The following is a 14,190-nucleotide window of genomic DNA, read 5'->3' on the forward strand; positions in this document are numbered from 1 at the left end:
TATGAAAAGTGAACAGCATGAGTAAGATAGAATACATCATAAGATGTGCAATATATGTCGGGAGACATAGAGTAGGTCAGACATGATTTTGACCATTTCATTAAGTTTTTTTTTTTTGTAGAAAGCCTTTCTTTAAAGTGAATTTCGTTTTGTAAAAATTGTATCTTAATTTTAGTCAATGTTTCATCAGCCAATTGCCTGGATTTAATAAATAAGAAGCAAATATAGCAGACAATATAATCATGGCATGGAGGCGCTGGCGTGATCACTTGCATGTGAACTGGAGCGCGTCTTATAGGCTAAATGAACCGAAACTCAGCATATAGGCTGCTTGCTTCACAGACATGAGAAGTACATATATATAGAAAGCTTAAAATGTCTACTTTTAAACAAAATAATTCAAAACGAAAAGAAATAGGCTACTCTCTGATTATATACGTAAACGCTCATTATTATGGTTTATTCTCTCCAGTATTCAAGAAATCAAATTAATATAAATGTGATTAGTCAACTAATGGCTTAAAATGAACAACTACTAGTCGACTACTAGTCACATATTTTCGATCCAGCATGTCACAAAGGGTATTCTGGTTTGAGCTCGCACTCCGCTCGCATGCTCTGACACACACACAGAGCATCGGACATTATTATCAGTTTAAAATTATATTTGTGTATGACTAACCTGTACTATTTCTTTACAACAAAGCACTTTGCAGGTCTATCATCTCTAGTCAAACACCAATCATCATCTGTTAGCACGTGTCCCGCCCCAACACACCCCAGAGAAAAAACTTTGCAGGTCCTGGCTGAGAGAGAGCCTACTCAGATGAAAACCGCTTCAGTGAGCTCAATTATAGTAACGCGGCATTTTTTTTTTTTTGTCAGTAACAGTAACGGCGTTGTAACAGGGGAAAAAGTAATTTGTTTGATTACTCGTTAATGAAAAAATTAACGCCATTAGTAACGCCGTTTATTTTACGCTGTTATTCTCATCATTGTTTATAAGGCAGTTGTTAGATTTCAAATATGAAATTTAATCATCAGCTTTATATAATTTAATGTTTCCCCATTCAAATAGATAGGAGCTGTTTCGAAGATGGCCACCAAGTGAAATGACTTGCCTTAATAATAATAATAAACTTTATTTTCTATAGCGCCTTTAAAAGTAGCATCTCACAGCGCTTCACAGAAGAAAAAAAGAAAAGATACAATTATACTAACAGTACTTTAAAATAAGTGAGATAAAAAAAAAAATAAAAAAAATAAATAAAAAAAAACACACACCAACTAAGAATATACTATCAAAACAAGTAAATTAAAAAATTCAATTTCAAACTGGTCAAATTTTGTCCTGCTTAAAAGTTAAATCCTATGTCAAAAGATGATGAAACAAGTCCATATTCTAATGTTTCTTTTAAACAAAAAGGCATTTATTTTTTTAATCAGGAACCTCGAAAAACCCTTTTTGTGAGTGAAACTTTAACACAGCATGTACTTGTTACTTTGCAATTTCTTTTCCTTTTTAATGAAGGCCAATAAGATTTGCTTCATTATCTCTTTTAATTAAAAGTTTAAGCTTGTTTCTGCCTCGCCCTGAAATCATCTTTTGTATTTTATACGCACATCCTTATGTGTGGGAAGAAGCAACGTCTGTACACTGATAACTAAATGGCAATGGCACGAAACTGTAATAGGGCGAGACCAAGGGTGTGACCACCTAAAGGAAATGGGTGGTAGAACTAAAGGACAGAAGATCAGCAGTACCATATGAACAGTTTTAAATAGAGGAGACAAGATTCATCCCAGGCTCATATTTGCATTCTTACTTTTGACCAACTGCACAATGCCACTTCGCCACTTCATGCATGCATAACAAATCTGTTCAATTTGACATTATACAGTTGCAAGAAAAAGTATGTGAACCACATGCAGAATAATTTTAACAAATTAAAGGAGATAATACAAAATGCATGTTATTTTTTTATTACTCTCCTGAGTAAGATATTTTACATAAAAAGATGTTTACATATAATCCACAAGACAAAAAAATAGCTGAATTTATTAAAATAACCCCATTCATAAGTATGTGAACCACTGATTCTTAATACTGTGTGTGGTTAACTGGATGATCTACGACTGTTTGTTTTGTGATGGTTCTTCATGAGTCTCTTGTTTGTTCTGAACAGTTAAACTGAGCTCTGTTCTTCAGAAAAATTCTCCAGGTCCTGCAGATTCTTCAGTTTTCCACCATCTTTTGCATATTTGAACCCTTTACAGCAGTGACTGAATGATTTTGAGATCCGTCTTTTCACACTGAGGACAATTGAGGGACTCAAACACAACTAAAAGGTTCAAACATTCACTGATGCCCCAGAAGGAAACATGATTCATTAATAGACGGGGGGTGAAAACATATGGAATTTGAAGATCAAGGTAAATTGTATTTAATTTGTCATGAAAGTATCATGAAAGTATCTTCTGTTGCTTCCGAAGGGTAGTACTAAATAAAAAAATGTATATTTGAACAAAATAAGAAAAATTTGGACATCTTCATCCTGTTCAAAAGTTTTCACCCCCGACTCTCAATGCATCATGTTTTCTTCTGGAGCATCAGTGAATGTTTGAACCTTTTCTAATATAACTTATGAATGGGGTTATTTTAATAAATTCAGCTATTTTTTTGTCTTGTGGATTATATGTAAACATCTTTTATGTAAAATATCTTACTCAGGAGAGTACTAAATAAAAAATAACATGGATTTTGTAGCCTATTATCTCCTTTATTTTGTTAAAATTATTCACATTTTCACAGATTCTGCAAGTGGTTCACATACTTTTTCTTGCAACTGTAACTGCTGAATTCTGTTCTCTATGGTTTCTAAAAACTGATCTGAACCTTCAGAGCTGATTGGATATGATCTTAACATTTAAGATTACATCTATAAAATGTAGGGAAAGTTTTATCATTGAATTAATGCAGATTTAATTTCAGCATACACAACTGTTCACAAGTTTGGGGTCTTTTTATGTTTTGGGTGTTTTTATTAAAATGTTTTTTTTGTTGTTGTTTTTTAACAATAATATTGTCGAATATTATTACAATTTTTTGTTTTGTCCTTAAAAATAAATTCAAATATTTAAACAATGAAAATATTATGAGGCTAATAAATAAAATTTAAATAATTAATAATATTATAATTTATATATTATTCAATAATATTTAATATTTCAAATGATTTAATTAAATATTTGATCGATTTACGGTTCTGGAAACAAACAAGTAAAAAAATAGGAATATTAAAAAACATGTATTTCTAACTCACATCTACAGTGGCATGCAAAAGTTTGGGAACCCCTTGCAGAATCTGTAAAACTGTGTAATAATTTTAACAAAATAAGAGAGATCATACAAAAAGCATGTTATTTTTTATTTAGTACTGTCCTGAGTAAGATATTTTACATAAAAGATATTTACATATAGTCCACAAGACAAAAAAAAAAAAAAAAGGATGAATTTATTAAAATAACCTTGTTCAAAAGTTTGGGAACCCTTGTGTGATGAGCATGGGCAGGAGCCTGAAGGGGAGGAGCAGGGAACGGGGGACTCGCTGCCGGCTGCCCTCAACTGGAGGAGCCAACGCCGGCTGCCAGGGGGCAGAGGAGAATCGAGCCGTCCACCGAGCGTCCAGTACTATCGCATGGCACCGCGAGGAAGAGCCTCTCGGCTGGCTGAGGACCGAGCGGCAGTGTGTCCAAGAACTAGACCAGTCTTTTTTTTTTTTCTCTCTTCCCTTTCTCGTCTGTTGCTCCCTGTGCTTCCGTCTCCTTTTCTCTCGTCTTGTCTGTCCTTATCCCTAGGTTCTGCGGTGGCCGAGACTGGCCCCCGGGGGGGAGTAGAGTGCAGTCTTGTGGGTACCCCCCAGCCTGCAAAGGGCGATGGGGGTATATGACGAGCAGGGCGGGGCGAGAGCATGAGGGAACGATGCGAGGCCGTCAACTGCGCGTTGCACGGATCTCTCAAGGAGGAGCTCCGGAACCATAAAAGGAGGAGCGACAACAGTGAAGGACGAGAGAGGACCAGGCCTGGATTTTACATTATGTCTTTATTAAGTTTGTGTGGCCAGCAGTCGTCCATTAGGGACTGCCGCCATTACTTTCATTTGGTTGTTTGTTTATTTATTTTGTATATTAAAGTGTTTAACGTTTGCCAGATCCCGCCTCCTTCTTCCTGTATATACGAACTGTGTTACACCTTGGTTCTGATGCTCCAGAAGGTAAAACGATGCATTAAGAGCCGGGGGTGAAAACTTTTGAACAGGATGGATATGTCTAAATTTTTCTTATTTTGTTGAAATATCTTTTCTTTTCTTTTTTTCATTTAGTACTGCCCTTCGGAAGCCACAGAAGATACTTGCATGTTTCCCGGAAGACAAATTAAGTACAATTTACCTTGATCTTCAAATACAAAAAGTTTTCACCCCCTGGGTCTTAATGTATCATGTTTCCTTCTGCAGCATCAGTGAATGTTTGAACCTTTTTTAATAGTTGTGTTTGAGTCTCTCAATTGTCCTCGGTGTGAAAAGATGGATATCAAAATCATACAGTCACTGCTGGAAAGGGTTCAAATATATAAAAGATGCTGGAAAACTAAAGAATCTGCAGGACCTGGAGGACTTTTCTGAAGAACAGAGCTCAGTTTAACTGCTCAGAACAAACAAGGGACTCATGAATAACCATCACAAAAAAACCAAAACAACAACAACAACAACAACAACAACAACAACAACAAAAAAAACAGTAGATCATCCAGGTAACCACACACAGTATTAAAAACCAAGGGTTCCCAAACTTTTGAACAGAGTTATTTTAATAAATTCAGCTATTTTTTTTGTCTTGTGGACTATATGTAAACATATTTTATGTAAAATATCTTACTTAGGACAGTACTAAACATAATAACATGCTAAAAAAGTAATAAAAGTACTAAAAAAAACCATGCATTTTGTATCTCTTTTTTTGTTAAAAATTATTCAAATTTTCACAGATTCTGCAAGGGGTTCCCAAACTTTTGCATGCCACTGTATTACACAACTTTGCTCGGATTTCAAGGCATGTCATCTGCAAAGAAGCACATACACCACGAAAAGGTTTTTATACTGACTTTTAACTTGAAAGACTGCATAAAAGCTACTACTATACTACTACTGTAGCTATTATATAGATTTATGAGGTTGTGCAATCTCATTCTATATCTCTCTAAGATCAAAGGTCAGGGCGCAATTGCCACCACCTGACGACACAGATATCTCACCTGATCCCTCCGACCGGCCGTCGCTTCCAATAAGAGGTACAGTGATGGCAGCAGTGGCCACTCCATCTGTGGGTACGGTTGTATAAACCACCGGTAAGGATTGTACCACCACGGGGATGGTTTGCAGCTGCCCCACTTTACTGGGCATGTTCACGGAGGGTATGGTGTGGATGACATGGAGGATCTGCTGACCTCCGACCCCTTGCGTGGATGCCAGTATGGAGCCTGGTGACAGCACCGCCGGGATGGTGGCACTTGCCGTGATGTTTTGGAGAGGCGGGTTTGCAGGAGTAGAGGTCGCCGTGGCTACCGGAAGGGATGGGCGGGGCTTGTTGAGGGACAGGTCCACAGGTTCCGTCTGGTCGTCATCATTGTGTTGGGTGCTGATGTCACAGAGCGGAGGGGGTGAGGATTTGATTTTGAGGTCTGTGGGCTCAAGACAATCGTCTAACGGCTCTTCTTTCTGTAGAGACACAAGAAAGAAAACTGAGAAGAATACGAGGGTATAAAGGAGATAAGGAAGGAATATGGAAGAGCAAATGAGGTGAGGAAGAAGATTAGGAGGGACAGAAAGGAAAGGGAGGGTACAAAGCAGCAGCTCCACAAAACACAGGAACAATTGCTGGCCAGATTGGGCCTCTGCACTGCAGAGGAGAAGGCCTGAACCTGGCATGAGTCCAGCTCAACACAGCCAAACGTAGACACACTAATTTATACACACATACACAAAGCAAAGATCTGTGTGTGTGTGTGTGTGTGTGTGTGTGTGTGTGTGTGTGTGTGTGTGTATGTGTGTGTGCGTGGGTCTGTGCACAAGTTACACCCACTGAGCTCCCTCTGCAGTAAGACTTATAACTAACCTTAAGGCCTGTATATTTATGCTTTTGGTAAAGGTAATAAACGTTTGAAAGCAATTCCTGAATGATGTCTAATGCAAACAGAGTGGTTAGTGTTTTTTTAGCAGCAGCAAGGGAACAGTCCACTTAAAACGCTAAACTTGTGGTGCTTGTCTGAGCATAATTTGCTGCTATGATGCTAGGAATTCATAGATGGTTGTCAGAGCACTGCTATGTGGTTGCTAAGGTGTTCTGAGTGGCTTTTAGCACATTGCTTTGCAGTTTCTGGGCCTATATGATACTCTGGTCTCTGAATATGGTTTGTGTGGTCTGATCGTGCTCTGACAACTGAAGTGATGTCTCGCACTCATTGAAGTATAAGCGCAAGACACCACTTCAGTTGTCAGAGCGCGATTAGACCTCACTAACCGAGTGCTGAACGCAGTTGGACATAGTGGTGTATTAGAGGTAAAAAATTATATAAATACTGTTTGGTTTCTCACACAAACCGATCGTTTCGTGTCTTAGGACATCAATGTGCCGTCATGAGCCGCAGGGTTTAATTTGGATTTGTCTATGCATGTTTTTTGACTCTTATAAATTGTGCTAACATTGACACGCATTATACGGCTGACAGACCGCAACGGTTGAAGTTGATAATCATCATTTGTGTTCTACTGAAGAAAAAAAGTCACCTGCATCTTGGATGCCCTGGGGGAAAGCAGACAAACATCAAATTTTCATTTTAGGGTGAACTATCCCTTTAAATCCGATGGCTCCGTGAGGCCTGCATAGGGAGCAATGACATTTCCTCTCTCAAGATCCATAAAGGTACTAAAAACATATTTAAATCCGTTCATGTGAGTACAGTGGTTCAATATTAATATTATAAAGCGACAAGAATACTTTTTGGTGCGGCAAAAAAAATAAAATAAATAACGACTTATATAGTGATGGCCGATTTCAAAACACTACTTCAGGAAGCTTCGGAGCATAATGAATCAGTGTGTCGAATCTGCAGTTCAGAGCGCCAAAGTCACGTGATTTCAGCAGTTTGGCGGTTTGACACGCGATCCGAATCATGATTCAATACGCTGATTCATTATGCTCCGAATCTTCCTGAAGCAGTGTTTTGAAATCGGCCATCACTAAATAAGTCGTTATTTAGTTTTTTTTGGTGCACCAAAAATATTCTCGTCACTTTATAATATTAATATTGAACCACTGTACTAACATGAACTGATTTAAATTTGTTTTTAGTACATTAATGGATCTTGAGAGAGGAAATGTCATTGCTGGCTATAGAGGCCTCACTGAGTCATCGGATTTCAACAAAAATGTCTTAATTTGTGTCCCGAAGATCAACGAAGGTCTTAAGGGTGTAAAACGGCACGAGGGTCAGTAATAAATGACAGAATTTTTTTTTGGGTGAACTAACCCTTTAACACCTTTTGATTATTTCTCTGTCTTATGTTAATTATGTTTGGTAGTATTTTTATGTTCTTTTTGATTTAAGGGAATGTAGGGAGAGGGTGCCATTTTTTGTTTGTACTTCTCTTTTTCTCCTGGTTATGGGCAGACAGGGAGATTGTATGTACTTTATTTTTGGATGATCTTTTTCTAGGTAATTTATGAATAATCTTGGGTTAATTAGTTTGTTATTTTGGCCTAGTTCTCCCCTGAAGTCTTTGTTCCCTATATGTTTGTTAATACTTCCTTTGAGATTACTGTTTCTATTTATTAATTTTATTTATTCATTTTTTATCTTTTCAAATTAAAAGATATAAATTTGAATTGGTATTTGTGTTGACTCTGGGACAGGAGGTTATATTGCCCTAGTTCTATCTCCAAGGTTTTTCTTTAGTTATTTTTATTTTCTCATTTTGTTACTGGCTCCCCAACCCTTGACTTGTAGTTATGTAACAAAACATGGTTGTAATTTAAAAGTAATGCATGTAAGATTTTTTTAAATACATCCTCTTAACCCAGTTTATTGTCATGTTTACTCATGATGACACATGGCAACACAGCTAAAAGTATTCCAAATATGATGGACCTTTTATTAAAAGTAGACTACTTTAACCTGTAGAGACATGCCTTCCTTAAAAACTGTGCTTGTGATGTTTGGGTTGGGGGAGGCGCTATGTGCAAAAGGTTGTTTGAAAATATGCTTTATTTGTGTAATTTCGCTAGGTGCCACTAGTGTCACAGAAACTGGCATTCCAGTTCAGATTGGTTCAATTTGTTTAGGGAAATGAAGGGATTTCTGTATTTTATTTTCTCAAAAGCCTACAAAAACAATACGAAATTCAGCACAAAAACATGATTAATCATTAAAAGATCACGATCTTTATTCAAAACACCCACACAATCTTACTCTGTGCTCGAAGTGGCTGGTATGCACCGGCACTTCTAGATTTTAATCTGTAGCATACACTCACTTTTTCTTGCGTACCGGCACTTTTCACGTTAAAGGTTTTGTGCCAAATTTCAACCCCCGCCAAATTATTACTCCCCTAGTATTGGTAGGTTTAGGATTAAGTGTGGGGGAGGGGTTAGTATTAGGCAATCAGATAGCAACTTCAACGAGGGGGGTAATAATTTGTCAGGGAGTCATGGCACAGCACCTGTACTCTAACCCTCACACCGAAACAGCATCAGGCTATTAATTAATTGTGTACATCACGTGTTCTGAGTTTTCATAAACATGATTGGCGCACAAATCACCGTAGGCGTCTTCACCAGCGCGCTCCAAATGTGTAATAAGATTTGCACGAGCCGTTCCTATGATAAAATGTGCAACCCATTTGAATTCTAGTGAGAATGTAGTAAAACGTTATGGAGAAAGTCAAACATGATCTTAAAACAGCCAATAAAAAGACTGATGAAAAGAGGGGAAAACATGATGATGATCCTGCAAGATTTTTAAACTTCTCATGACCACCTTTACTAGAATTAATCACATTCTATTGCATTTATTGTGGTACATTTGAACTAACTTGTTGAAGAATTTATATACAGTGGTGTGAATAAGTGTTTGCCCCCTTCCTTATTTTTTTTTGTTTTTTGCATGTTTGTCACACTTTAATGTTTCAGATCATCAAACAAATTTAAATATGAATCAAAGATAACACAAGTAAACACAACATGCATTTTTTAAATGAAGGTTTTTATTATGAAGGGAAAACAAAATCCAAACCCACATGGCCCTGTGTGAAAAAGTGCTTGCCCCCTAAACCTAATAACTGGTTGGGCCATCCTTAGCAGCAATAACCGCAATCAACTGTTTGCGATAACTTGCAATGAGTCTGTTACAGCGCTGTCGAGGAATTTTGGCCCACTCATCTTTGCAGAATTGTTGTAATTCAGCCACATTGGATGGTTTTTGAGCATGAACCGCCTTTTTAAGGTGATGCCACAATAGGACTGAGATCAGGACTTGGCCTGACTAGGCCAATCCAAAGTCTTCATTTTGTTTTTCTTCAGCCATTCAAAGGTGGACTTGCTGATGTGTTTTGGATCATTGTCCTGCTACAGAACCCAAGTTCACTTCAGCTTGAGGTCACGAACAGATGGCCGGACATTGTCTTTCAGGGTTTTTTAGTAGACAGCAGAATTCATGGTTCCATTTATCACAGCAAGTCTTCCAGGTCCTGAAGAAGCAAAACAGCCCCAGACCATCACACTACCACCACCATATTTTACTGTTGATATGATGTTCTTTTTATGAAATGCTGCTTTTTCTGAAAAAAAACTTTTATGCCAGACATAATGGGACACACACCTTCCAAAAAGTTAAACTTTTGTCTCGTCAGTCCACAGAGTATTTTCCCAAAAGTCTTGGGGATCATCAAGATGTTTTCTTGCAAAACTGAGATAAGCCTTTATGTTCTTTTTGCTCAGCAGTGGTTTTTGTCTTGGAACTCTGCCATGCAGGCCATTTTTGCCCAGTCTCTTTGGTGGAGTCATGAACACTGACCTTAATTTAGACAAATGAGGCCTGCAGTTGTTTGGATGTTGTTGTGGGGTCTTTTGTGACCTCTTGGATGAGTCGTCGCAGCGCTCTTGGGGTAATTTTGGTCGGCTGGCCACTCCTGGGAAGGTTTACCACTGTTCCATGTTTTCGCCATTTGTGGATAATGGCTCTCACTGTGGTTCACTGGAGTCCCAAAGCTTTAGAAATGGCTTTATAACCTTTTCCAGACTGATAGATCTCAATTACTTTCCTTCTCATTTGTTCCTGAATTTCTTTGGATCTCAACATGATGTGTAGCTTTTGAGGATCTTTTGGTCTACTTCACTTTGTCAGGCAGGTCCTATTTAAGTGATTTCTTGATTGCGAACAGGTGTGGCAGTAATCAGGCCTGGGTGTGGCTACAGAAACTGAACTCAGGTGTGATAAACCACAGTTATGTTTTAACAGCGAGGGCAAGCACTTTTTCACACAGGGCCATGTGGGTTAGGATTTTGTTTTCCCTTCATAATAAAAACCTTAATTTAACAACTGCATGTTGTGTTTACTTGTGTTATCTTTGATTCATATTTAAATTTGTTTGATGATCTGAAACATTAAAGTGTGACAAACATGCAAAAAAATAAAAAAATCAGGAAGGGGGCAAAAAGTTAACATTGCCCTATGCAATGAGAAGCCATCAATGGTCATACCTGTAATTATATCCTTATTGTAACAAACGCTATGGTTAAACAATTACAAGTACTTTTTCATAAGGCCAAGGACAAATTAGACTCAAGAGCTTTAAAGTATGGACCTTCTTAAATTATTGACTAAATTTTTTCCCATGTGTAGAATGTGTTCTGCTAATATGACAGATATGCCTATTAGGAAAAACCTGGCTATATTCCAAGAAATTACAGGAAATTAACATGTTCAGTATAAGAACATTTTAAGTAAAGATAGTTTGACTTTCCATGGCACTTTGTAAACAAGTGATTGTTAACTATAGGCTATTACTTTATTGCAGTTATGTTATCAACCAACTTTGCATGTGTGGACCATTTTGCAAAAATAAAGCAACAAACAAATAAATAAACCTCGCAAGGGAGCAAACCCAAATTACACCCTTGCAACCGAGGGAGACAACCAGTCCCCCCATCCCAAACAGAAGCGAACAAATTAGATCAAATCACCTTTTGAAAGTAACTTGATGCTTCAAAAAAAGATTGTATCAATAACATTGTTACACCAGTAGGTGGCGACAAGTGGCTGTTAAAAATGTATTTGTCATTGAATCATTCATTAAAAAGCTTTGTTCAAAAATGCTGACTCATCCAGTAATGAAACAAGTGACATCTTCATAATTGAGTCATTGAATCATTTATTCAAACTGATTTTTTAATAATAATAATAATAATAATAATTATTATTATTAATTCAAATTAATTAAATATGTTTTTGTAAATAGACTGCAGCAACTAACATTATGTCAGAACCTCTAGTAACTGTTATTTTTTAGTTGTCTATTCAGCTTCATGGGAAAATTGTGAACACTATTTAAAAAAAAAAAAAAAAAAAAAAAAAAAAAAAAAAAAAATGATTCTCAATTTCCAGAATCTTTCAGCTTATTATTTTATTTCAGTTGAAAGTGGGGGGAAACTCACATTATGAAATAAATGTTTTTCTCCAATACATGTTGGCCACAATTATTGGGCACCCCTAGAAATTCTTATGAGTAAAATATCTCTGAAGTATATTCCCATTCATATTTACATTTTTTTAGCACACCAGGGTGACTAGGAGCATGAAATTGTCCAGCCATGACTTCCTGTTCCACAGGAATATAAATATGAGGAAACACAAAGGCCAAATTCCCGTGATCATTCATCACAATGAGTAAAACCAAAGAATATAGTTATGATGTGCAGCAAAAGATTGTTGGACTTCACAAAATAAAAAGTGGCTGTAAGAAAATACCTAAAACATTGAAAATCCCCATTTCCACTATCAGGGCAATAATTAAGAAGTTCCAATCAACTAAACATGTTACAAATCTGCCTGGAAGAGGACATGTGTCTAAATCGTCCTAATGTGAAGTGAGGAGGAAAGTTTGAGTGGACAAAGACTCTCCTAGGATCACAGCTGGAGAATTGCAGAGATTAGTTGAGTCTTGAGTCTCAGAAAGCCTAAAGAAATGATCAAACAACACCTACATCCCCACGAGATGTTCAGGAGGGTTTCAAGAAAAATCCTCTGCTCTCATCCAGAAACAATCTCAAGCATTCAGTTGTCAGACATGATTGGAACTTCAAACGGGACCAGCTTCTATGGTCAGATGAAACTAAAAAAAGAGCTTTTTGGCAGCAAACCCACCAGATTGGTTTGGTGCACACATGGACAAAAAGTACCCCATGTTCACGGTTAAATATACTGCTGGATCTTTAATGTTGTGGGCATATTTTTCTGCTGGAGGTCCTGGACATCTTGTTCAGATACATGGTATCATGGATTCTACCAAATATCAACAGATAAAAAATCAAAACCTGACCGCTTCTGCTAGAAATCCAATAATGGGCCGTGGTTGGATCTTCCATCAGGACAATGATCCAAAACAAACATCAAAACCAACACAAAAATGTGTCACTGAGCACAAAATGAAGCTTCTGCCAAGTCCATCTCAGTCCCCTGACCTGAACCCTAAAGAAAATGAGTGGAGTGAACTGAAGAGAAGAAGCACCAGCATGGAGCTGGAATCTAAAGGATCTGGAGAGATTCTGCATGAAGGAATGGTCTCTGATCTCTTGTCAGGTGTTCTCCAAACTCATCAGGCATTATAGGTGAAGACTCAGAGCTGTTATCTTGGCAAAAGGAGGTTGCAAAAAGTTTTGAATAAAAGGGTGCCAATAATTGTGGCCAACGTGTTTTGGAAAACATTTATTTCATAATGTGAGTTTCCCCCCACTTTCAATTATTTTCCTTAAATGAAAGGTTATAATTTTGTGAATTTTTTGAATGAAAGATCAAAAGGATAAACAATGCAGATTTATTTTCACAGCTGCTTTTGCTCATAATTACTAAGGGTGCCAATAATTGTGGAGGGCACTGTATATACTAATAATATAAAAATATATTATATAAGTATATAGAATAGTATTATATATTCTAGATACATTAATAATCCAAATTATTTAGCTTTTTAGAATGCACATCAGCTTCCTTTTCCGTTAAAACTGGATTCCCCTTTAAATGTGTTTAATAAATTATGATTTTCAAAGTATACAAAACTGAGAGGCATCCAAAACACTCTACAGTTTTCTTTAACCTGAGGAAAAATGTATTTAAAATGTTTGTGTAACCTGTTCAATTCAGTATGCATCACATATGCAAATTCCTAGACAATGTATCTTTAATTTGGCCAATCAAACAGGTAATTTTCTCCAAGCAGAGATTCGGTTGAATGAATATGTTTGTGTGACACATAATTCATAAATGTTGTTCATTGACCTTTTATGCACCTGCTTGATAATTAAGAAAATATTGTTTGGAGGAAACGTGAAATATGCCTGTTTAATGTTATTCTAGATTGTATAATATTTTGTATTTAAATACATCTGAAAAAAGTAATTGAAAGAAAAAAATAAATAAATAAAAATAATAATAAAAAATCTTCCCAACTAGAGTCCCCCCAGTGAATCTCAGCCATTTCTAGCCCTGGATAAAGACGTCTATCTTTTCAAATAACATGCTTAAATGACATCAAAAACATAAGCAGCATGGCAAATTCTCATGACGTCCAACAATAAAAAGCAATAAAAAGATGGGTACAGACAGAGCTTGTATAGCTGAATTGTATAACTAACTGGAGGTGTAGGGAGGAAAAGAGTGAGAGAAAATGAGAGCGAGTGGGCTGGGGTGGGTGCAAAACAGAATAAGGGAAGAGTGGGTGGGAAAGGTCTCCGGTTGTCATGGAAACTGGGAGGTATATCAGCTGACTCATTTTCCCTCTCCCTCTCTTGATACCGCCCACCTCTCTCTCAGTCTCTTTATGGTTCTCCACCCTGCCACCTCGCTGCATCCCCACCCTTCAT

At 37.1% G+C, this 14,190-nt stretch overlaps 1 protein-coding gene across 3 annotated transcripts in view; it reads right to left on the reverse strand.

The window, feature by feature from the left end:
• klf8 (Kruppel-like factor 8) overlaps positions 1–14,190 on the reverse strand; it is a 91,138-nt gene that overhangs the window by 16,185 nt on the left and 60,763 nt on the right. For all 3 annotated transcript variants that reach the window (XM_048165346.1, XM_048165347.1, XM_048165348.1), the window contains exon 3: positions 5,312–5,774. In XM_048165346.1, coding sequence (XP_048021303.1) covers positions 5,312–5,774 — 463 coding nt within the window. The remainder of the gene's footprint in view (positions 1–5,311; positions 5,775–14,190) is intronic.

The sequence above is a fragment of the Megalobrama amblycephala genome, linkage group LG18 (assembly GCF_018812025.1).
Source record: "Megalobrama amblycephala isolate DHTTF-2021 linkage group LG18, ASM1881202v1, whole genome shotgun sequence".
NCBI classification, from domain to species: domain Eukaryota; kingdom Metazoa; phylum Chordata; class Actinopteri; order Cypriniformes; family Xenocyprididae; genus Megalobrama; species Megalobrama amblycephala.